Consider the following 25,830-nt stretch of genomic DNA (forward strand, 5'->3'; position numbering starts at 1 on the left):
TCAGGATAGGAAAGTCTTAATAAAGAAAACTAAAGTGGTTAAATTATGCTCTCAGATGAACAACAAGACTGAATCTTCTACTTGCCAGGATTGGTTTATGACTTACTAGCGGGTTTGCCTGTTTGTTTGTTTTCACAGGGGAATCCCCTCCCCCCACACACAAATTCCCATTTCTGCTACATTTCTGCATAGAAACCTTCCTTGGTATCAATTCAGTGTACCCTGAAAGTTAAGTTAGACTCAGACCTCTTCCCATTGGTGGCTTCTTGGACATCAATCCAATACTCGGAATCATCATCAGAGCTACTGTAGTTATAACCCTTTGCACTAATAATGTGTGCAACTGTATTATTGACCTGTTCTACACTGATCCCTAGACCACACACAATGCTCTTGTTTCTGTTTCTCATTTTGCAGAAAATTTGCGCACTGGGGTTTTTTGAACTTCTTTACTACAATATCAGCAGGTAAAAACATTACCGGAATATTATGAGAAAACAGAAGTAATGTTTCTCTCATTTTGGTTGCTCCCCTAAGCAACCTTTTTTAGCTTTTCTTAACATGCTGATGCTTATTCTTTCTTTCTTCAAAACATTAATATGTCATGTCTTCCCAGACATGCTAGAGGCACTCACAAAAAAACGAAGATTAAAAACATGAAAAACATATCCTTAAAACTGACAACAATTAAAAACCTGCCGATAAAACCCAGAGACATAAAAGCCCAAATAAGCATAAAGTGCCAAATACACACAGCCATTCTCTCATTTTCTTTTTCAGTGATGGTGGCCAGCAAGGTTTTATCTATTGTATCCAAGTGTGGGGGTAATGCCTCCAGAAGGCGATTGCAATAATCTCCTGCAGGCATACTGGTTTGTGCACATCAAAGCCTTAAACATGTCTACAGCGTGGCACTCTCCACAGGTAAGAGACAAAAAAAACCCCGCAAAGTCCCTCTGGAGACCAGATTTCAGCCCAGATCATAGCTTGAAAAGGAGGCTTCTTCACATTTATTGGTGGTGTCCTGGACATCAATCCAGCACTCAACAGTACTATCAGAGCTGCTACAGTTACAACCCGTTACACGAATAATGTCTGACACAGAACCCATGGGATTGAGGCTTGTAGAAGGCTGATGTTAACTACACAATAATTCTCTTTTGATAGAATTACTTGGAAAGAAAAAGAAAGAGAAGCTTACTCATTCCTAACAATTTGTTATCCTACAGGGTTGATAATGAAAATACTACATTTGCTAACACCAGTCTTCATAGGATATTTCTGGCAAAAGCGTTTCTTCAAGAGAGCCAGTGTGGTATAGTGGTTAAGAGCAGGTGGATTCTAATCTGGAGGACTGGGTTTGATTCCCCACTCCTCCATCTGAGTGGCAGAGGCTTATCTGGTGACCCAGATGTGTTTCCGCACTCCTGCTGGGAGACCTTGGGCTAGTCACAGTTCTTCAGAACTCTCTCAGCCCCGCCTACCTTACAAGGTGTCTGTTGTAGGGAGAAAAAAGGAAAGGAACTTATAAGCCACCTTGAATCTCCTTACAGTAGAGTCCCTACTTTCATTTCCTCAGAAAGTGGCAACTGTCAGGAAATCAGAGGCGTTCCTTCCATTGGGCAAAGTGGGCTGCTGCCCAGGGCACCACCTTGTGGTGGGCGACAAAATTGCAGGTTCATTTGTGGGGGATTTTGTATTTTCAGTGTTTTTTACGTTTTTGGCCTGCAGGGGGCGCAGATTTTAGGCTAGCAGCACCAAAAATTCAGGGAGTTTTCGAGAGACTCTCCTGATGATATCACCCAGGTTTGGCAAGGTTTGGTTTAGGGAGTGCCCCATCCCCCATTGTTTCCAATGGGAGCTCATAGGAGATGGGGGTTACACCTTTGAGGGTCCAGAACTTTGGACATCATAGTTTACATCACAGTTTAAACACCATTGAAAATGATGTTGTTTGGGGGTGATTCCAGCATCACTTGTTTAAACTAGGGAGCCAAGATTCTCCTTAAAACTACCTTAAAGGGAGAATCTGGGGTCCCCAGTTTAAATAACATTGAAAGTGATGCTGTTCCTCCCAATTGGGGGGACTGGATACAACACCATAAAATGTTTTCATAGCAGTAATGAAACATTTTGAAAGCATTCTGAAAACGTTTTCCAAAAATTATTTCTGTTGTGTGGCATGGCCCATTGCTGTGTTCAGATTTGTGAGTTGGGGGATGTTCTATAATGTGATGGTGACTTTGAAATGATGTGGTGTAAAAAATCATTGCTTGGTCACACTGGGGGAGGGCAGCTGACCATGGGGGGGCATCAAACTCAGGTTTTGCCCAGGGCTCCAGTTTGCCTAGGTACGCCTCTGCAGGAAATAACTGGGGTGGTGCCTCATACTTGCACCTTGATGTGGTGAGGATTTAAAGAAAATAGTACACTATTTTTTCTTACCACACAGACACCACCCCATCAGAAAATGATAAGTCTCCTGAGGGGGTCTGTGATGAAGCCCTCAAGGGTAACTTCTCATTTTTTTGAGGAATGGGGTGCTTGCCAGGTTGCCACATTTAATCAAGTCTGAACTGGTCATCAAAGGATTCTGGGACAGCCTCTTATTTTTGAAGGGAGGACAAGGAGATAGCATGCAATGCTCAGGAAGGACACCCTAACCTTGTTTCTCTTGTTTCTGATGCAAGTTAATCTTGCACTTTGTTCTCGTGATTTTGACTCTCTGATCTGCACATGGGCTCTCGGAGGACAGTGTAGCTGCCTAGTTCTGTCCTTAGGCCCAACAGCCTGCCTCTTTGATCCCTTCTCAACCTGAAAATGCTCACATTAAACAGCACTCAGAATCTAGAAACTCTTGCTTGTCATTGGCAATGCTGCTGTTTGTCCATTGCTCAGAGAAATGGCTGGTTTCACAACATGATGCAACATTTTAAACAGTGGAATCTATGAATTTATATCATCCTGCCATTAAATCCAGCCAAAAAAAAAGAAAAAGAAAAGAAGAACAGGAGAGACCCTCCACATGTATCTGCAGAAAGAAAAGATTGGTTTGAAGAGAGCAATCTTGTCTGGTTGTTTATAGAAGACATAGTGGCCTTCCACTGTTATGCCCTTTCTCATGAAAAGATGACAAGAAGATGTGAATCAAACCACCACATCTCCCTGTTTCTCCTCCCCCCATACACACACCGCCGAGATTTTCTTTAAAGATAAAAGAATCATACTTATTCACCAGATTCATCAAAATCATTATCATTTGATATTTGATAAAAGAGCCTTTTTAATGCTATGGGCAGCTATGCAGCAATGCTTTCGTTTTCTAAAGTTGCGCCCACCATTTTGTGGGCTCTGTGCTGTTGCGGGAAACAAAATGGGGGCTGCAACTTTAGAAAATGAAAGTGTTGCTATATAGCAGTCCAAAGCACAAAAAGGCTCGTTTATCAAAGGGCTACACTGAACATTACTGGTGCGTAGGTATGAATCTTTTATCTTTAAAGAGAATTTGCCCTATTTCACAATGCGGTCATGCGCTGCTGCAACTTTTGCTACAGCACACACGACAACACTGTCATCTTTCCCTGAGAAAGGGTATAGGTGAAGACATTTTTATTTTGAACAGCTTTTAACATCTAGATTTTAGCAGGCAGCAATTTAGGTTTTATAGCTATATTTTATAGTAGGCTTAATTTTGCATGGTACGGTTTGATTTTATTATATTGTATTGATTGTAATTGGACTATTGTTGTTATATATGTTATTATATTATATTATATTTTACTATATTCTGTAAGTTGCCTTGAACATGACTGTAAAAAACCAGGGTAGATAAATACTTTAAATAAATAGTCTTTGATATGTGCTGAAGTGCAGTTTCAGACACAGAGACTCTAGTAGGAGAGTGAAGCACACTTGACTGGGGTAAAAAGAAGCATTGCAAAGAAAACTGAAAGCAGCATGATCTTACTGGGGTACTTCACAGCTGTCTGCAGTCCCTGCTTTGCCCAATTTTAAACACATTTATTCACAGAACATTTTCCTGATTATAGTGAAACTCACTTCCATGCAAATGTGCTTACTATTGAAGCCTAGGAGGACTTGGTCAAGTTCATAATATTCAAAGGCACATGTACCCCATGACCAACAGCTGCTGTTTAATCAGCTTTGGACAACTGCAAGTGGTTTTGAGCCCCATTTTCTAAACCAATCAAATAGCTGTTAGATATTTTATCAAGTGGAAAGTGCCCTCAGATGGCTCAGAGTCAGTCCAAATAATTTCCATGCATATCAGATGGAGCTGGCTTTTGGCAAACAACATGGCAGCCGTAAGAATGAAACATCTCTTCTCCATCCACGCAATCTTTTAGCCATTAGCTTGGGGTTTTTAATTTGATTAGATAATTAGCTTGCCTGTGCTCTGTCCTTTTTGACCTGCTTAGCCTTCTTCTCCCACGCCAAGGGCTCACACATTTATCTTTTGCTTGTTGGTAAATAACCCACCATTGATTTTATTTATATGACTGTTTTGACAACTTGCAATTCATTCATTAACTCTGCTGATTACCCTTTCTCTCAAAACTTTGCACTCTGGGATGAGATATAAGACTGCTCAATCAATACACTAAAAATGTTTTCTTTAAAAAAAGGATGATTGTTTTGGGGATCAGAATGAAAACAAAACTAACAACTAATATATCCAAGGACCATGAATGCTACACTGCTACTTTCACCATGACATTATATTTTAGTAGAGAAACAGAGATGCTGGAGTACAGTGGGAAATTAAATATATCTGGCAGATGTGTAAGGTTACAAATATTGACCTTGAAAGAACAAACTCCATATTGATTCTCCATCACTGGGAGAGTTCCATACGGTCTCATGTGTTTTCATAAGGAGGAACAAAACAACGCCTCAGGCAGTTCAGCCACAAGAAATGGAAATGAAAGAGTAACCTTCCCAGCGCATCTTTTACCCCAGAGGCGATGGTTCTTGTTTGGAGATTTAACTTGGGAGATTGCCTCACAGGGGTTTCCAGCATCCAACAACTTGGAGCAGAATCAGGGGTGTCCTGTTCACCCCTTCACCACTTGCCATAATTCAGAAAACTCTGTGCAACTCCTAAATCAGAGCATAATCTCTTCCTGCCCAGAGATTTTCCACAGCAAGTGGGGAGGTTGTCAGAGCTAGCTATTGGTTAATGATCCCAATGAGCCTTCAAACACAACAGAAGCTGCAAGGTGTGAAACTACTCTGGGATAATATAAAAGAGCAAAATACATTTGCATGGAATTGGATTTTTAAAAGTGATAGCTGGGATTCAGAAGGAAAACTGAGGTACAAGACGTTTTCCTACAATCTCCATGCAGTGGTGGATGAGGGAAAAAAGGAAAGAGGGTGAGAGTGGGGAACATTTATCAAGCAAATTGCATGGAGCCATTCCTGGGCAAAGTTCTAGGGAACTCTGGTTCAGATGAACCTTGCTGAAGTTATCCTAAGCATCACTTTCTCCCAGCACACCCATTCCACATGTTTGAGTGGGTTCCTTGCTTCTTATTAGCGTTCACACACATGCATATTTTAAGATCCATACAACACATTCCTTAAAGGTTTGGCACACCATGCAAGGGGGGCCCAGCTCCTAAGGAGGTGAACTGCTTGCTCTTTGTGTTTATTGCCTACATCTAAATGTGGTACAAGTGGAACCGTATGGGAAGAAGCTTACGTAGACTCAGAGCAGCAGAAGAGCAAAAATGGACGATGGACCAATTATGACATCAGGAGCCTTACGAAAAGGTCTTATGCCAAACCCTTGACATATGTCAAGATGGACACAATGTTTTCCCCACTCTCTTTTTCAAAAGTTATAGCATTGAGCAAATCAGCATTTACATGAGAGATGAGACCTTTCAGAGCTGCTGCCAGTCTGGATAGACTAGTGGTTCTCAACCTTCCTAATGCCGCGACCCTTTAATACAGTTCCTCATGTTGTGGTGACCCCCAGCCATATTATTTGTGTCTCAGTTCCTAAGACCATCAGAAATATGTGTTTTCTGATGGTCTTAGGCGACCCCTATGAAAGGATCATTCGACCCCCAAAGGGGTCGCGACCCACAGGTTGAGAACCACTGGGATAGACAATACTGACCTCGACCATTGGTCTGATTCAGTACATTGGAGCTTCCTATGTTCATGTGATCCCAGGACCTGCCTAAAATCCATGTTCTGTAACTTGGGGTATCATTCCCACTACTAGTGGAAACTGTGATTGAGAGACACAGTCATTCAGTAGTGACAGCAAAGTCAGGGCTCATTCATCAGTTTGAGATGTAGCAATTTTAGTCACTTCATGCTGACTTCCATCTGTGCTGTCACAGACTGCACAGTACCTGCTATTCACCACATGCATAGCTGCATCCGAAACAGTCTCTGACGCTCACAGTTACATGATAAGTTGGTTGCTATGGAGTGCAAAAGGCCTATTGGGGCTTACCTTGGTAAGCAGAATGAAGAATGCCCATCACTTGGCTCACAGCAGGACAAAGTTGAATCTGTCACAGACTCTGCAATTCACATGTCACTCTACATGTGCTCAAAGTCCTTTTGTTTTTTGTTAGTACAGTATATGGTCAATGGCTGAACCTTGGTGCCAAAGACATCTTGATGCCTTGGCTCTGGGGACGATAATACTCAAGATAAGCAATCCAAACTCACCCGCTCTGCATGTTTGGCGTCACTGTGGGCTCCTGGCTTCTCATTAGCATCAGCCTCCTGGTTATTTGCTGTGGGGACAGAGCTACTGGTCACTGCATTTGGCCCACTTGCTGCTGCCTCTAGCTGCTGCTGTGGAGTTTCCTCTTGGGCATTCTTCACTTCAGAATCTGGGCCCGTCTCTGTCGTCATGGTTACTAATTATTCTGCATTGGCAAAAATAAAAGAGGAGGGATTAAATACGCAATCCTGACTTTTGAAACACACACACACACACACACACACACACACACACACACACTCACTCTCTCTCTCTCTCTCTCTGTAGGGATACAGCTGGATGGTGGTGGTGTCTCACAAATGGGAAATGCAAAGCAATATCACTGCAGAAAGGCCTCCAAATCAAATCCTCATGATCAATGAATCTGCCACTTCGACAATACTGGCTACTTGCAAGCGCTCCCCAGGAATGTAATTATCTGAAGCAAACATCTCATGAAGAGCAGGCTGATATCTACACACTATTGTTCAATGCCCTACTTTAGAAACTGAGCATTTGCCAACAGGGCATTTAAAGTACAGAATCTTATAGCAGAAAGACAGGGTCCTTGAAAGACACAGACCCACGCCCCCTCTTCTTGTTCACAATGCCCAAACTCTTTAGCAATCCACAGAAAAATCAACTAAGCTTTAGGACACCCCTCATTCTTAAAAAAAATGATTTACCAAGTGGAAAAACACCCCAGGTGAGCTTGGAAAAGACACTTACAATCTAAGACACTTACAATTTTCTGCAATAATAAATGCAATGAGAAGCATAAGGAATTCCATACAATAAAACCCACTGTGGAGATGACAAATAACAACAGGTGCTTCTGAAAATAACCACATTCCAAGTCATATTCTGAAAAGGGCAAGAAGCACCGCATAGTACACAGTGTGAACAATGATTCTGTCTAAAGGATGTATCTTTCCCTTTGAAGCATAGAAAACCATGTCACGGACATATCCAGAGTGAATTATTGGAATTCACCGTATGTGGGACTGCCCCTGAAGTGTTCAGAAACTTCAATTGGAACAAAATACTGCAGCCAGGATATTGACTGGAGAGGGCTGAAGGGACCATATCACTCCAACTTGGCCTATCTACACTGGCTGCTTATCTTTTTCTGGGCACAATTTAACATGTGGCATTGGCGGATTCTGCATGGGCCTAAAACAACGGTATGAAAACAGTGTGAACACAGTGTAAAATGGTTTAAACTGGTGTAAAAGGGTTTACTCCATTTTCACACCGCTGTTTTTGGCCCATGCGGAATCCACCGTTGTAAAGCCCTGAATGGCTTGGGACCAGCAAACATGAAAGACTGCTTAATCTCTTACTAACCAACTACTTATCTTCCAATACCTTACTTCAGATGCCCATCTTCTGAGATTAGGTTGGCACTAAGAGGACCCTTCTCAGCTGTGGCCGCAAAACTCTGGAACTGCCTCCCAAGAGAGACTCATTTGTTACCTTTTGTTGGTGCCTTCTGCCAGCAAGTGAAGTTTTCTGTTTTTAATTTTATCTGGCATTCCTCAGTGATCCTTCCTTCTTGCCCTGTTTTTATTTGTTGTTTTTATGTACGTGTTGTTTATTGTATTTAGATGTATTTGAACTTGAATTGTTTTATTGATGTGTTTTTGTTGGGCTTTAATGATTTTTTAAAAAGATACGTTTTTACTATGCATGTTGGTAATCTGTTAACTGCCTGGTAACCTGGATGATAGCAGCAAGGCAGGATGTAAATTATGTAAATAAATATAAACAAAACACTACGTAATGTGAAATCAGTTATTTACATAATTTTGGCAAAGCCAAACTAGAACTAAATTTTGGTGGCTATCAGAACCACAAATGGTGACATCATGCCAAGTCATGCCATTGGTCTATCAAGATCACCACTGAATACTCTGGTTGACAGTGGCTCTCTAGCGTCTCAGGTAAAAGCCTTGCTTATCACATACTACTTGATCCTGTTAACTGGAAATGCTGGAACTTTCTGCATGAAAAACAGATGCTCTACCACCGAGCCATAGCCCCATCCTGTTTGCAGGTTGAACACATACATGTGGGATCAAACTTCTGAAACACCTTTTTATTTACGTACCAGTTCTACACACTGAATGGCTCACCGCTATTCTCCCGCTCTACCCAGCCAGACACCCACCTTTCTCAAGTTAGATATATCTTTTAGTGCTGAATTCTTCCCCCTTCTTTGGCCATCAAGTCATTTAAGGCAATGTTGTAGGGTTTTCAAGGCACAAGACATTCTGAGGTGGTTTGCCATTTCCTGCTTTCATGTCACAACCCTGGTATCCCTCAGAAATTTCCCATCCAAATCCCAACCAAATTAAGGGCTGAGAGTTCATGACTGGCCCAAGCTCACCCAGCAAGCTTCTACAGTGCAAGCAATGATTTGAAGTTTGGTTTCCCAGGTGCTAGTCCAATACATTAACAACTACACCATACTGGCTCTCTTCTTTAGCCATAGATAATTACTGCCCATACCACGATACCAGGCCTTTTAAATGGTCACCATCAGAATCCTCAGCCTGACTGTACAACCACAATCAATCTTTCCACTCACTTGTTCCAGAGAAAGACAATGTGCACACACATTAGGAGTCAAAAGCAGGCCTTCTCTTCTTGTTGAGCCCTGACTTACAGCCACTGGGCAGATCACATCCTGTGCATTGTCATCTTAGCTTAAAGAGATGGCAGACGTTACTGTGCATAAGGGCACAGATTAATGTGCTGGTGTCGGTGCCAAGCCAGCCAGCCAGCAACATCTCTCCAAATGACTATCACTGCTAATCGGTGCCCAGCTCGAAGGTTCTGTCCCAGGGCCAATACAGCCCACACAGCAGGTCCACAGCTTGCCCAGGCTTATGGAAAAACAAGATCCTCACAGAATGAGAAGCAAATTTTATTCATATGTCTTCTTTGCCTGGTTCTACTAGGACCTGGGAAACCATTGTAGTCTTTTTCTGCAGATGATTCTGAAGCCTACTTTGTATCTTTCTTTCCCAAATCAGCCTGAAAGATTAGAAACCCATGCCATTTGCTGCACCTTTTCTAGCTTAGATTGAATTCTGTGAGGACAAGGCCAGGCTGAAGAAGTTAAGAGACTGTCAGCTGCTCAGGGAACTACATTCTTTTCACAACATGGCATCAGGGTATGTATTTTTAGAATTTCATAAAAAACCGTGATGCAAACAAAACCTCCATTCCACTGTAATTAGGATACACTGAACAGAAGAGGGTCAAGGTTGCTGGAAGATAGCCAGAGATCTTTGGAAGATATTGCAGAGCACATACTTTGTAAAAAGTTTCACGTTCAATCTCTGCCATTTCCTTTGAAAGGATCTCAGATGTAGAGCTGGGATGACATTTGCCCCAAGACCTGCTAGTCAGAGAAGACATCACTGGACCAAAATACTGGTTTTCAAACTGTGTTTTGGGAAACTTTGAGGTTCTTTGGTATTCAAGATCATGCAGTGTGCTAACCCAAAAGCCTGCCCAGTGCTCTCTGTGAACCAAATGTGCACCTTACAGACACCCTAGAATCCTCCCTAACACATCAAGGTGTTGTGGTCAATGTGTGGAGATTCCTTGGCAGACAAGTATATGTGGAATTATGAAAAATAACACACATAATGAATTAAGAGATGGCCTTTGAATACAACTCCTTATACCCAACATTAGCCAGCAGGGAACCTTTTAATAATAAAAATGACTTTTTGAAAGTCAGTGCACCTGACAAAAAGCTAAACAGAAATGGGCAACATGGGCATCTTTGGAAAATGCACAATTCAGCATACAGAACAGTGCATTTTGCCAATAAAGAACTAGGAAAGAAGCTATTAGAAACTGTAGTTCAACCTTCAAATCACCATTCCTCCCTGTACATATGAATAAAGAGCAGCAGATTAAGTTACCTTTAAGCTTGGCGATTCGGTATGCCCAAATTGCAAAATAAGCCGAATCGTGGCGAGATTCGGCTTTTTAACTTGTATTCGGGCCGAATACAAACTGCCCGAATACAAGCAGAGCCAAATACCTCCAAATGCAAAAATCAGGGGATTTAAAGTTTAAAGGGAGCCTCTGTTGCTGTCTGTGTTGGGAGCTTTTTGGTGTGATCTGAGGGGGGTGACAGCCTGAAGCCCAGCAACAGCAATGGTACTGTTTGAGCTGGCTCTGCCTCAGGCTGCAGTCTCTCCCTCTGTTTTCTAAATTTGTCACCTGGACAACCAATTGGAGAGAGCTGGGTGTGACTCAGCCAATGATTGCCAGTGCATTTCTGCAGAGACCCAGCTAGCTAGCCAAGTCTTTGCAGAGTTGCATCTTGAGGGACAGGGTACAGGAGGAGGGGAAAAGTTTAATCTGTTACCCCCCATCTCCTATTAGTTCCCACTGGAAAGGAAGGGGGATAGGGCACCCCCTTTGGGGCTCCATAAAATTGGATCCCCTGAACCAAAACTCACCAAATCTCACCAAACCCAGACCCCAATTTTTGGCATTTTTCAGAAAATCCAAAAAGATTCAGGTTTACCAAATCAGAAATTCGGCTTTAACAATAATTTAAAAGGCCAATAAAGTCGAATCCGAATTTTACCAATTTTTTTCGGGATTGCTCAAACTTAGTTACCACCAAAGCTTATTTTTTAAAACTATGTGCATATTGTTAACAAAATTAGTTCCCTCACATTATAGAGAACCAAGATGGGAAACAATTAGGTTCACACTACCTCCTGCCTCCCCACATAAACTGGGACTTAGGATTTCTCTTTTACTATAAATTACATTCTTAATAAAACCTGTGACACCACTCATTAGAGGTGTTAACTATCTTAGAATAATTAGCGATAGGTCTCTGTATTTTCCCTTTTTGATTTCAATTTTACACAGCTCCAGTTTTACACAGCTACTTGCTTTTTATTACCTCCAACTTAAAAAGTCTGCAAAGTGAAGATTCACTCATTCTGTCTGAAGCAGTGGGACCTAGTCCATAAATGGTTATACCAGAATATTTTTTCTTCATCTGTAAGGTGCTACAAGACTCCCATTTGCTGTGAGACACTAACACTAGTGTAATCCTATGAATACTTTCCTGGGAGTAAGCCCTATTGAGTAAACCCGTATAGGATTGCTATCTCTCACACACAACTCCTCTGGAATTAATTGCTACAGCATTCAAAATCAAAGACAGTGGTGTTGGGGCAGAATGTTTTGCTTCCAGATTTGTCCAAATGACATGTTATTTTCAATGCTAAACTGAATGAAACATCAAAATGACCAGTAGTTTTGAACGGGAAATGAATGTTTGGTAGGCGCACTTGGGCGGAAAAAGGACCATCCCACCCCCATTTCCAATAGCCCTTGGAAGTGACATTTTGTTAACTTCTTCTGATTACTCGTAAGAAAGTCAGGGTCACATTTTTTTGAAGAACATCCTTGACGTGGATAAATCCCATTATCAGGTTTTAGAAAAACATGGTATGGCTAAAAAGGACACAGACTATGCATAAAACAATAAAAATGCTAATTTGGCATTTGCTTTGAGAGTCTAACGTATACAGGATTTTTACTCAGTAGATGTTTTCTCTGCTTACTAAAAAGAAAGGGAAGGCTCATTCCGCACATGCAGAATAATGCACTTTCAAACTGCTTTCAGTGCTCTTTGAAGCTGTGCGGAATGGCAAAATCCACTTGCAAACAGTTGTGAAAGTGGTTTGAAAATGCATTATTTTGCATGTGCGGAAGGGGCCGAAGTAAAAGTTTCAGCTGAATTTGTCACACGCATCCACTGCTGTACCCGATATTTTATTTTATTGAATTCAGACATCAGTTCAGGGAACAAGTGATGCTTACTCTCAATTACTGCACTGGGGTAACCATTCAGAGGTTGGTGCCATACGCGGAGTATGGATACCAGCTCTGGATTTATCAAAAAAACAAAAACAAACACAATCTGGCACCTAAGCAGAACCTAGACCACATGGTGTACAGCATGGGTGTCAAATTCATTTGTTATGAGGGCTGGATATAACATAGATGTAGGCCCAAGGGGCGGGGGAGACTGCCTCAGCTGGCCCCAGAACAACACAGGGTAAGTACCTGGACTAGCGAGCCCACAGTGGAGTGGAATGGCTGCCTTGAAAGGGCTTAACAGGCTTGCAAGCCAGCTGAGGCAACCCCCTCTCACTCCCAATCTGGCCCAAGGCCCAGCTGGCTCATGGGCTAGATCTGGCCCCTAGGCCGCATGTTTGACACCCCTGGTGTAGATAGTAGAGCCTCGGTGTTTTTGCTTGGCAGGGACAGTGCCCAGTGCTACTGCGGCTTATTTATGTGTGCCCCTTTTAAAAATGTTTGTGGGGAAAACAACCTTAGATGTGCCTGGATATCTCACTACTCCAAAAGAAACATCCCCCTACAGCAAATGATCAACTCTCATGTTTTGAGGCGGTTGGTCCCCCGATGGGTAGCTGCATGCAACAAGGCCAAGGCACAGGAACTGCACAGTCTCAATTCCTGGAGAAAAAATCTAGAAAAAATCCCAAGCAGGTCAACACTCCATTAAGCTCCATTCTATTGACTGAGGCTTTCTTCCAAGAAAGTGTTCCTAGGGTTGCACACTCCGGCCTTCCTGTTTTGGCTAGATACCCATGAGCAGGTGCCTTTGTTTGCCCCCAAAATTAAATTTAAAGTCACAGGATGCATTCACAGAGTGATTTAAAACCATCAAGCTGTGCATTCTTAACACAATAGGGTTCATACACAGCATGTGCAACATTCACAGAAAATGAACTTTTTGCTGATCCCACACAGTGCTTTGCCTTGCTGCTTCAAAACAGCAACCTAAACATTTCTGTTCTGTGACCAAATCTGTCTGACTGCTTGCTAAGGTCATCTGACTGCAACCTGGAGCTTCCCTCTTGACCTTTAAATCGGCTGCTGAAAAGACAAGGCAGGTGTAGATCCTCTAACCTGTTGTGCTCTTGGTACCGTCTGTTCATCTTCCTTCCTCAACTGATGGAATATGTCAAGATTTCAAGGCAGCAGCAACAGCACCCTGGGGTAAATTCACTGGATATTATGTTATCACTCACCGCATTGTAGCATGCCTTTGCACTGGCAGCTGTGAAGTAAGTAACCTCAGGTGGGTCAACAGACCACAGAAGGAAATTCTGCTCACCTCCATCACCATCTCCACTTTCAACTGTATGACTTTTTGGACATGGGTTCAAAACTGTATGGCACGGGTTTTATACTCCACTTTTCTCTACCTTTAAGGTATCTCAAAGCAGCTAGCAATCACTTGCCCTTCCCCTCTCCACAACAGGCACCTTGTGAGATAGGTGGTGCTGAGAGTTCTGAGAGAACTGTGAGTAGCCCAAAATCACCCCAAAGGCTTCATGAGAGGAATGGAGAAACAAACCTGGTTCACCAGGTTAGTTCAGTGCTTAAGCACTATATTGGTTATGTAGAGAACTCTGGGACTATGTCCTGGGCCTTATTTTGCAAAACTGAATGCAAAGCACGCATATAGATACATATATCAGTGTGGAATGTTACATTAGGATCTGGAATGTTACATTAGGATCTGGGAAACTCAGGTTCAAATCCCCATTCTGTCACAGAAGCCTGCTAGGGTACCTTGGGCCAGTGGACTTGCTAGGGTACCTTGGGTTAGGGTACCTTGGGCCGGTATAACCTACTTCACAGGGTGATTGTTGTGAGAATAAAAGGTATGAGGGGATAATGATGCAAGCTGTTTTGGGTCCCCATTGGGGAGAAAGCTAGGGCATAAATGAAGTAAATAAATCCACATCAGGTACAATCCAATTGTGAAAGACAGCTATAGTACAAAAATAACACAGTATCCAACAAGGTGCAGGTGCAGCATTCAGGGCTCCAGGTATACGACACAGTAGCTGAAAGAGCAGAAGAACCAGCGGAAATAAGGATACCACAACTGCTTCATCTCCCACCTCACTGTACAAATCTCCAGGATGCTACCAGGTTAACTCTGCTACTGAACATGAAACATACTTTGGATTGCCAGCAGGTTGGAGACAAATGGCCTGTCCCTTTCATATCATTCACCAGGTGATGCCCATTTCCACATATTAAATATCTATTAAAGGGATAGGACATTTCCCCCTCAGCTTCTGGCCACCCTATCCCAATCAGTCTTGACCTCAGAGTCCTGGATGAATAGGTATATCCTTACTATAGCTCCAAGTCAGAGGTAGGAAGTTTAGCCTTGTCAATCTTGCCATAAGCTTCATGAAAGGAACAGGTATGCTGGTTATTCTACCACAGAAAATGAAGGTTACAAAATCCAGTGGTTGAGTCATTCCTATTTATGCATGAAGAATTTTTGAGAACCCTCTACTTCCCTTTCAGTGTATATTCATTTTGGGCTGCTACATGAATGGCTCTTGAGTTTGGCTTTTGGATTCTACCTTTTTCCATTCATCTGCAGCTACCTGAAGAAGCCAGAATATGTACAGCACCCATTCAGAGCCTTCTTAATAGGCATCATTATTTGCCTAAACTGATGGGTAACAGTGGCCAAGATAATAAGCATCTATACAAGACTGATGGAGGAAGTCAACAGGGATAAAAGAAGTAAATAATGTAGATACCATTTGCCTATGTGAGCATAACAATTCTGAAACAAAGCAGTCTTGCCGTGGGAGTATAATGCAGAAGGACTAGAAACTGTTCAAGCACAAAGCAGCAGCTTTCTCTAGAACCTGCCATGGTACCCACCCAAGTAAGGATTTAGGAGAAAAACAAATTTCATTAAAATCATTCCGTGTACCCTAGTGGAGCTTCCCCATGTACAGTTAATCTGGTATTCACCCTAAAGGAACAGGGTGTGGGTACTGTTGCAAGGCAGTTTTCTCTGTCCTGTCCGTGCCCAGGGCTTCTGATCTATGTTGACAAACCCCGCCCATACCATCAGCCTGTGCCCTGGAGCATGAAATTTGATTAACCAAATAGTTATCTTCGCTTGTGTGACTACACATGTCAGCGAGGATCAGCAGAATATCCAGCCCTGTGTTAAAACCCAGCCTCTCCCAGCAATCCCTGCTGCACAGAACTCCAGTAGCTGGTAACACAAACATCTTGCTGTCCATTAAAGGTAGGGAAAGCACCTGTGGAGTTAGGCCTTGGTTGCTCTTCCTCTGAACAGTCCCTGAAATTGTTCTGCCCTCGCAGATGCACCTCAACCTGTCTTGTTTTATCTTGCTAGAATTACCTTTTTTTGGCCATCGTCACATTGGATTTATGGAGACCTCGCGTGGGGTTTTCAAGGCAAGAAAATTCAGAGGTGCTTTGCCATTGCCTGCCTCTGCATCACAAGTCACGGCCCTGGTATTTCTGGAGGTCTCCCATCCAAATACTAACCAGGGCTGACCCTGCTTAGCTTCTGAGATCTGACAAGACTAGGCTAGTCTATTATTTAGACAACTGCAAAAAAGATAATCAGAAAAGAGTTCAGTTATAAAACATCTTTTTGCAACTAGAACAACCTGTTATGCATACCTGGATTCAGTAATCCTATCCAGTCGCTCCATATATTTACATAAATGATATTAAGATACCTTTTGTCAATTCGTTTCCTTTTTTTGCTTGTTTAACTGAAGTATCATTTATTGTCTAATTTAAAGATTTGAACAAAAGTTGTAAACTTCAAATTAAAGAAATCCTTATATTCTTTTACTTTCCTAATAAGTCAAAACACTGAAAACTCATGTCCATGATGCTGAGCTTGTACTCCATGGCGATTTTGAGTTTTCCGTAATGAGAACTTACTGCCAATTTTGACACACACACATCCTGCCCGCCCCTGAAAAAAAGTACAAATGTAGGTCTGATTTGCATCAACTGCACTTACTTCTATTGAATGTCATGTACCATTCGGTTTCTCATTCACCAAAAAACCACAAATGTGCCATCACCAATATTTAACCAAAGTCCTCTAAGCATCTTCTATATGGAGCACGTTCCAATTTGCACCCTTAACCTCTCGCATGATTGCTCCCTTTTAGCATTCTGTGTCACTCTGCAGTTCACACAAATCTGCAGAGCACTGAACTCTAAAGAAGTAATTGCCCAGACAGCCTTTAAAGGGGTATTCCCCAAAGGAAAGAAACCAAAACCTTTTAATAATTTATAATAAAACTACATCCATCCCCTACCTCCCTTGTTTCACAGTCATGGGCCAGCAATAGCTGACAGCAAAAGTCACAAAAGATGAGCAGTTCAGGCGCCTAATGATTGAGTGCAGTGGTAGTAGAGGCATATATAAAAATGGAAGTGTGCTCACTAGCTTGTGTCTTGGGGTTTTCTAGGACAGCACAAAAGTGCTAGCTATCCACTGGTAGCTAAATACAGTACTGAAAATGTGGGATTCTCATTCAAATAAGATAAAAAACTTCCCAAAGTATGTGTCAAATGGAGAAAACTTCAAGGTATTTGCCTTTTCTTTCTGTTAATAGTGAACTGAGCCACCCAACTTCAACTACCTGGAAGGAGCCTTTAGCTCAGTGGCAGAGTACAAATTTTCAAGAATGAAGTTCCAAATTCATCCACTGGCATCTCCAAATAAAAGGTCTCAGGGAGATGGTTGGGAAAAGACATTTCATGCATCTTCAGAATTACCAGTAAAGGTAATTCTGGGCTAGGCCCCCAGTTGTCTCACTAAATAACGCAGTTTGACAAGTGCATGAAAATATGCATTTCTATTTACAACTCCAAATCAAATAAAAAATTTAAACCCCATCTTTCCAGCCTGGGGGAATCTCAAAACAGCTTATACAACATAGACCAACAACATTAACACCAGTAAAACTCCATGATTTAAAGACTAAAATGTATTTATTTGTTTACTCAATTTATACCCAATGGTTCTTCCGTATGGTGATCTAAAGCGGCTTGAATTTTCTCCCTTCGTTCCTCTGAGCCTCACAACAATCCTGTGCGACAGGTGAGGCTGAGAGTGTATGACTGGGCCGAGGTCACCTGACAAGTTTCCACAGCAGAAGATATGAACCTGAGTGTCCTACAATCTAAGGACATATTTAAGGGTAAACTAAGTAATTTGCAGTAAACTGAGTGATTTGCACCAGTCATGAAAAGAGCAAAATCAGACTATCCCAGAAAGAAGGTAGGAGTTTATACAGACTTGGGAGATTAGCCAGGTATGCAGAAAAATCACTCAGGACTGATAAAGAGTAAGCATGATCCAAGAAGAATGGGAATGTTGAGAGCTAGTTAAATGAGAAGTGGGAGGGGAAATTAGCCTGAAGCCTAGAAAGGGAAATCTTGAGATGAGGGGAGGTTTGCATACTGTTTTCTTTTCTCAGTTTCTTACAAGCCCCAAGCACATACAGAACACACTCAAGTTAAACCTTGCCCCCTCATATACAGATATTTCTCCATATCCAACATTTCAAGCAGAAGCTTTACAATCTTTGGGCGTGAGTTGCTTTTTGAAAGTGTGTGGGGAAATATTACAGCAGAGTTTGTCATCCAAGTGGAGCTATGATCAAAGACGAGAATATTTGATGTTTGTAAGATGTTCCATAAGAATAACTGTAAAATCTCTCCTGAGGAGGAAAACATTACTTCAGAAGTATCCTCCTGTGAACTTCCAGCCTGGTTAGCATACCTGGTATTGATCTTCTTGCCAGAATGGCCAAGGCCACCCTGCTAAGCAAACATGGTCAGTTTGAGGCACAGTGCTCTGCTCTCAACAGCTTTTTCTGAAAGACCAAACTTGCATACAAATCCAGTTCCTTCGAGTTCCTGATGATGTAGCAAAGCAGCTCTCAGACTAACAGACCAGCACCAGAGAAAACATCACCTCAAAACAACAGTGGCCTTGTTTGAACCAGCACAGTTCAAGTGAATAGAGTATTGAACTTCAAGCAAGGAGAACTGGGATCCAAATTCATCCTCAGCCGTGGACCCACTGGGTGGTCTTGTGCTATCCTTCTGTGATGGGGCTGCGATGAACTGAAGTAGCTGGGGAAGGTGTGAAATATATTATCATCCCTACATGAACACAAAGCTGCAATAGCAGGAGTTTTTCAATCCCATCCAAGAAGTGCCTGGCTGTAGTGCTGTGGCCTCGCCAGGCCACCACTCCCATGGAGGCTTCCCAGTGGCATGGGGAAAAACAAAAAAGCTTGCTGGGCCCACCAAGAAGCACCCGTTGGGCTGAATGGATTTACACCACATTTTTGGTGGCATAAATCCGAGGCCCTGGCCTCCTGCATAACGTAGGCAATGGCCAGGAGGACGTCAACTAATGTCGGTTCCTCCCCTGGTCTACCCTTACCACAAAAAGACAATGGCCCTGGGACGCTGAAGCGGCATCGCACAGCATCTCATTGCTGAGGAGTGGTGTGGCAGTCGCATGCTGGCAGATTTGCCCCTCCGTCAGATAAATGCCCTGGGAAGGGCAAATTTGCCAGCATGGTGTCGCTCCTACAGGCAGTCCCCCCTCCTTTTTGGATGGGACTGTAAATGAAATGATAGAGTTGAAGAAAAATATTTCAAAAAGGATGCTGGACATTTCAAAAATAGATGGGTTTAGGGGAGTGTTTCCAGGGCCAGATAGCATTTTTGAATAAATGTTTAGCATATTTTCATTACCTCCCATTATTCCACAATTGCAGGGGATCTCAACTCATGGAACAAAATTTGATATCTATGAATATCCTCTTTTAATTTTTGAAAATGTGTTTTCCTAGTCCTCATGCAGAAAACTTTACAATTACAGAGCTTATATCTGCTGTCACTTTGAAAGCAGTAGTTCCAGTAGTCAGGGAATGGGCCCTTACAAATCACTTTCTCTGTCTTCCATTTCTACCTCTTGTCACACCATTCACCATGGTTGCGACTTTCATCATACTAGTACCGGTACTTCTCAGTTCCATTGTTGAGGTTTTTTTTCCTGGCAGGACATTATTATGAAATAAATAACCTGATAAATACAGAGATGAAAATGTAACACTTGTTTCACACTTTGGGCTCAAAATATCCATAATAAAAAGGGGGAGGGAATAATATCACTGCACTGAAAGGTATTAAGAAGATAGAAATCTCTCAGCTCTAATTTAAACCCACAATGACTATAGCCATAATTATTCTTCAAAAAGTATGCAGGCAATGGTGTCTTGTATCCAATTTTTTAAAAAATTATTAAGGGTTTTCCCTTTCAAAAGATGTGGAAATTTCTACAAGAAATCCTGCTGCGACCCCCAATTACCCCTCGATGCTGTTCCTGAGGGATCAATGATTCCAGGAACATTTGATAGAGGGTCTAGCGGTCTTCACTGTGTGTATCTGGGACAAGCAGGAAAGTCTTGCTGTGTGAAGTCTGCTTAATAAGCAAATCTTGGCTGGGCCCAAAATGAAGGCGGCTTCCTGCAAGTTAGAACCATGGTTCTCAAATGGACCCTTCTGCAAAGCTGATGAGCTTGTATTGCCCAGTTTCTCATGCTCACAAAATCTTCAGAGAGTGCCTGTCAACAAGGTCTCCACTCTCTCCAGGCCCTATGAGTTACCTCACTCTAAGCCCAATGACTTCAAAGGGCTCGAAAGGCCCTGTAGTGTATCATTCAATATCAATATAATTCAGTATCACCTTTCCATTTCTTCTCCTTTGTGCTTTGTTCTCTTGAGCTCTTGTAAGAATGAAGGAAGATTAGTCCCAGCTATTCGAATCATCTTTGTAGCTCCCCACTCCCCTGAGCCAGGCATTATCCTTTATTCCTCCCTGTTCAGCTGTCTTCCACTGAAGCTGCTTCTTTCCCCTTTTTCTGTGCCTTTGGCCTGTCCCCCTCCATCCCTCTTTGTCTTGCACATGCTTCTCATCTCCTCCTCCTCCCCACCTCCCAGCCCTGATACTCACTGCTGCTTGAGAGCTTTAATCACAAAAAGTTCAAACGAAAAAGAATTCATTTAATAGAGTTGTCACAGCTGATATTCCGTGATGTAGACACCGTAGCCCCTGGCAGGAAAGAGAGACCATTTTCTGACTAGCAAACGCCTTGGCACCTCTGTGACTTGGTTAAAGCCTTCAGAATGATATTGATCCACTTCCATCTGCCTGTCACACACTCACTCACCCTTACCCTGTCGAGGAGAGAGAATCGTTTCACTTCCTATCTACGCTCTCCCCCTACAATTATCCACACACTAGTAGTATGAGCCCATTTAAAGAAGCAATAAAATGAGCTCTAGATGGGGGTTCGACTCCCACCCTTGCCACTTTCCCCACCCAGCCACCCCAACTCACCATTCGCCACACTGGATGGGTAGGTTTGCTGTTGGCGCGGGTGTTTGGAATGGGAGTAGAGCATGCAGGGGAATGGGGAGAGCTTCTGTCAGGCCCAGCAGGAGAGCAGCTTGCTGGCCTGGCTGGGGTTTTTGGGTAAGAGGAGGATGTATGGGGGAATGGGGGAGGGCTTCTGATGGGCCCTATTGGGGGATTGGAGGCTTGGGGTGGTGGGAAGGAGGAAATTGGGAGCGTGTTGGTTGGCCTGATGGAGCAGCGGGCATTAAGGTGCTGCTGCCTTGCCAGACAGACTGGGCTTCATGGTGTGGTGGGAAGGGGGAACCAGGAGGTGGGCCCGGTATTGGTAAGCCTGGTGGAGCAGCAGGTGCCTAGGCGCTGCTGCCCCACCAGCCAGGCTTGGCTTTTAGGGGTGGAGATGGGAAATTGGGAGGGTGTTGGTAGGCCTGGCAGAGCAGTGGTTGTCAAGGTGCCGCTGACCCCCTGGGCTTTTGCCAGGGGAGAGTGGTGGAACCGGGAGGGTGTTGGCAGGCTGGTGGAGCAGTGCCAAAGCACTGCTGCTCTACTGGCCAGGGTTGGCTTTTGGGGGTGGGGTGGGTAACTGGGAGAGTGCTGGTGGTCCTGGCAAAGAAGCGGGTGCCAAGGTGCTGCTGACTCGCCAGCCAGGTTGGGCTTTTGAGGTGGGGTGGGTATTGGCGAGGCTGGCAGAGGCCGGCTTGCTCCTGGGTCGGGGGAAGGCAGGTTGGGCAGTGGAAGGTATGTCAGCTGCAAATGGCCAAGCACAACTCACTCGGTGAGTCCTGCATTCCAATTGGTGCGGGTTTCATGGTTGTGACATTCCATCCCTTAGCAAATTCTATGTAAGGATTCTAACCCACCATAATAATTCTAAAAGTCTGTATGAGCTGCTTCACACATTATGCTTTGTTCTCAAGAACCAATTTGATGTTCAAAACAAACACATACAGATTCGTAGTTTTAATGACAACATAACCCTTTTCCTGGTCATAGTTCATATGTGCTTTGCAGGTCAAAACCACAACTTATATTTGACTTCCATGAAGGTAGTTGTACTAGTCTTCTGCAAGACTCCCCATCCAAGGACTTATGCAGCTCCTTAAAAGCTGAGTGATTTTCTTGTGGCATAAATTTTCACAAGCTACATTTCATTTCAGAGACATGAAGTATATCCTCACTTGCAAAATATTTATTTTATGTCTATAAATCATATAAACCTGCTGACAGAGTTTCTGAATACTGGAAATCAGTGGCTTCAGGGTAAGGAAAAAGGTGAGAAAGGGGATTGGCAGATGCAGGGAGAAAGGGAGGAGCCAAAAGAGAGGAAGCCAGCAGGAGGATGTGGTGGAGGAGGAATGAAAGTGCATTGGAGGAGTTTTTTTTTAAAAAAAGCAAATGAGAAGATGGATGTGGTGAAAGCAGCAGTAGAAATAGCAGCAGCAGCTGAAGAAAGATGGATGAAAAACAAAGAGATAAAAAACACCAGAGTTGGGGAAAGAGCTTTTAACTAGGGAGAATGGGGAGCCATGCATTGGCTGCAGCTGCATGAAATACAACTCTCCCTTAGACAAATGCTGTGAACTGTATGAATTCTGTATGCATGGACCCCAAATAAAAGTCCTTTTAAACACAAAGTCAGCCTGCCGTGATACTTGCCAACATGAAAGGAGGCTCAATGTGCTTGGATTCTATCACCCACCCCTGTTCTCATACCAAGCAAGCTCTCCCTATCCAGTATTAAACACTGCTGAAGGTTCTATTTTACCTGCTCTATTCATTCCTTTTGTGATAGCCTGTTCTCCACCATTTTAAAAACAAAGATGACATATTTGGTTAATGATACATAATTTGCCCTAGAATATGTTACCTATCAACAGTTCAAAATATATCAGTGTGTGCAAAGAAAGACTGTGCTACACAAAGCCTTAGTGTTCCTGTTTGTGGCATCTGACTACTAGAGGTAGCATATATCCAACCACCGCCCACTTGGAGATTTACTTCTAGAGACCTGATGAAAGGTAGCTGATTCCTGAAGAACTCCAGCAATTCATGCTAGCAAAACCCCAGTTTTTGGAAATCACCTTGAAAATTTAGAGCTGAGAGGTGACACAGAAATGGTTTAAACAAACTAAAGGCAACAAACATAAGGCAAAATCAAGATTATCCACAATAAATATTTCCAGTAGGAGACTGGAAATATTTCCAGTAAGTACAGAGAAACATTTTAAAAAATGGGCCACGAGACTATGAAATTCACAAAGTAAAACATTTTATTGCCACGACTTATGCCCTCTGTATCTGTGAATTCTTCATAAAACTGATGAAATGGGCTCTAGTCCACAAAAGCCTATGTCTGTTACTCTTTATGGTGCTACAGAACTCTGCAACTATTTGCACATGGATGATTCATAAATTATACTTCGTATGGTGAGGCACACGTGCCCAGTGTCTTTGTGTCTGATGCTGACACCTAGGATTTGGGAAATTTCCCTCCGACTCTAGAAAATTGGTTACATTTGTTCATCTTGAATATGAAGAGGAAGTCACATTACTTAAAGAATCCAACTACTTCTAGGAGAAGCCTTGACTGACAGATGCAATAAAGGGATTAGTCTCTGAGAGTCAAAACTAATCTCCATATCATCTTTGAAACAGTGACTTTTTAGACAGCATTTACAGTGTCATACCTCATTCTCTCTTCCATATGCTTGGACAGTTAGGCAGAAATCCATCAATACTTCACTGCAGAGGAGTAGCCATGTTATTTTTTCATGTACCTCAAAGAGTCTTTTGTTTTGGCTACCATAGGCTAAGGGTGAAGCAATGCGTTAAAAGCAACACAGTTCTGCTCCTGAAAATGGCATCTGTGCTTTGAGTTTCACTCACCACTTTCTCCAGTATCATGGAGGATCATTCACACTAGATCATTTCCTTGTCCCACCAATGGGAGCCAAAGATGCACACTCAAGTTAGGGAACTTGTCTCCCTAGCATCCTGGAGTTCCACCCATGTGATCTCAGGCAAGTCCCTCTCTCTCAACTCAACCTCTTTCTTCTATAAAATAGAAATACTGATCTACCTTAGACCAAACTATACATGATGGCGGCAGACGCTGTTTTCCAATGAGAAATCTGTCCTAATCACATGTCAAGCAGTGGACATGATTTAAAATACTGAAACAACTTGACAGCACTTAACACACACATACAATGCAGCATACAAAAGCTGTGTATGTGCATCTATGTGCTCAACCCTTCTCCCATGTATCTTTCTGTGGGAAACACTGCTGTATCTCCCATGCATCTTTCTGCAGGAACACTTCTGCTTGTTCAAATCAAAGTTCCATCTCGACCAGTGGTTCTCAACCTGTGGGTAGGGACCCCTTTGGGGGTCAAATGACCCTTTCACAGGGGTCGCCTAAGACTTTCTGCATCAGTGTTCTCCATCTGTAATATAGATAAATGTTAGGGTTGGGGGTCACCGCAACATGAGGAACTGTATTAAAGGGTCACGGCATTAGGAAGGTTGAGAACCACTGATCTAGACCATAATTCTAAGTCTTTCAGTGGTCACCCTGATGACTCCAGTAAACTCACAAGCAAGTACCTCGACAGTGGATGGGATGACTGAGTAATGAAATCCAGAAGGTGGGGTTATTACGAGGGATCAGTGAACAAGCAGTTACCTCATGCCAAGTAACATGCTATTACTACTTCCTCTAGTGCAGGGGTCTGCAACCTACGGCTCTTTCAGCCTTATACTGCGGCTCCACATGGCCTGGAGGTTGGAGGGTACCGTGGGCGTGTCCCTCCAGCCCTTCAGAGCAGCGCTGGAAGGAAAGTGGAGTGGAGGGGTCGAATTGGAAGCGGCTCAGTGCGTGAGGGCATCGCTTTTCATGTCCCCTTCACTCACCTCTCCTTCCAGCGATGCTCTGGAAGGCTGGAGGGACACGCCCATGCTGCCCTCTGACCCCTGGAGGTCGGAGGGTAGTGTGGGCATGTCCCTCCAGAGCAGCCACCATCCCCCCTCTGCCATCTCCACAGCCGCTATCCCCCCTCTGCCCCAAGGAGCAGGCGGCTGCCTGCTCAATCAGGCAGAGGGGGTTTCCCTGCCCGGTGCTGCTGCCTCCCCCAGTGCAAGAGGTAGCAGCACTAGGCGGGCTACTGTTGCCATCCCCCCTCTGCCCCACAGAGCAGGGGGCTGCCTGCTCCATCGGGCAGAGCGGGTTTCCCTGCCCGGCGTCGCTGCCTCCCAGCGCTGGAAGGAAAGGTGAGTGGAGGGGCCGAACCGGAGGCAGTTTCGTGCAGAGCTGCCTCTCCGGATCAGTAGACCTTTGGGGCCGTAGAAAACCGGTCCAAATGGCTCTTTGGTTTGAAAAGGCTGCCGACCCATGCTCTAGTGGAATGTCTGAGAAGCCCTACCCGCACCCCCAATCCTTCTAACAATGTCTGCATCTAATAACTGTCAGCACCAACCAGAGCTAGAATTTCAGAATCCTTCCCAGGACAGCCTCCCTCCCCTGCAAGAAGGCACTGATGTCAGTAACCTCTGCAGAAGGAGGAGAGTAAATCTTCAGTAGCAGAGAGCTCAGTGGAAGTCCAGTGAACAGCAATCTCTTTTTCTTTCCTTTCTAAATTTAAACACAGCCTGTGAGTTGTTTACGTTCCAGACTCCAATTCTGATGGCTGATGGTGAGCAAGGGTTTTTGTTATGATAAGCAAATACATAACTCAGCATC

At 43.4% G+C, this 25,830-nt stretch overlaps 1 protein-coding gene across 10 annotated transcripts in view; it reads right to left on the bottom strand.

The window, feature by feature from the left end:
- EPB41L1 (erythrocyte membrane protein band 4.1 like 1) overlaps positions 1 to 25,830 on the bottom strand; it is a 206,335-nt gene that overhangs the window by 48,301 nt on the left and 132,204 nt on the right. For all 10 annotated transcript variants that reach the window (XM_048497674.1, XM_048497677.1, XM_048497676.1 and 7 more), the window contains one exon: positions 6,715 to 6,917. In XM_048497674.1, the coding sequence (XP_048353631.1) occupies positions 6,715 to 6,903 (189 nt within the window). In that variant the 5' untranslated portion in view covers positions 6,904 to 6,917. The remainder of the gene's footprint in view (positions 1 to 6,714; positions 6,918 to 25,830) is intronic.

This window comes from Sphaerodactylus townsendi, linkage group LG05 (assembly GCF_021028975.2).
Source record: "Sphaerodactylus townsendi isolate TG3544 linkage group LG05, MPM_Stown_v2.3, whole genome shotgun sequence".
NCBI lineage: Eukaryota > Metazoa > Chordata > Lepidosauria > Squamata > Sphaerodactylidae > Sphaerodactylus > Sphaerodactylus townsendi.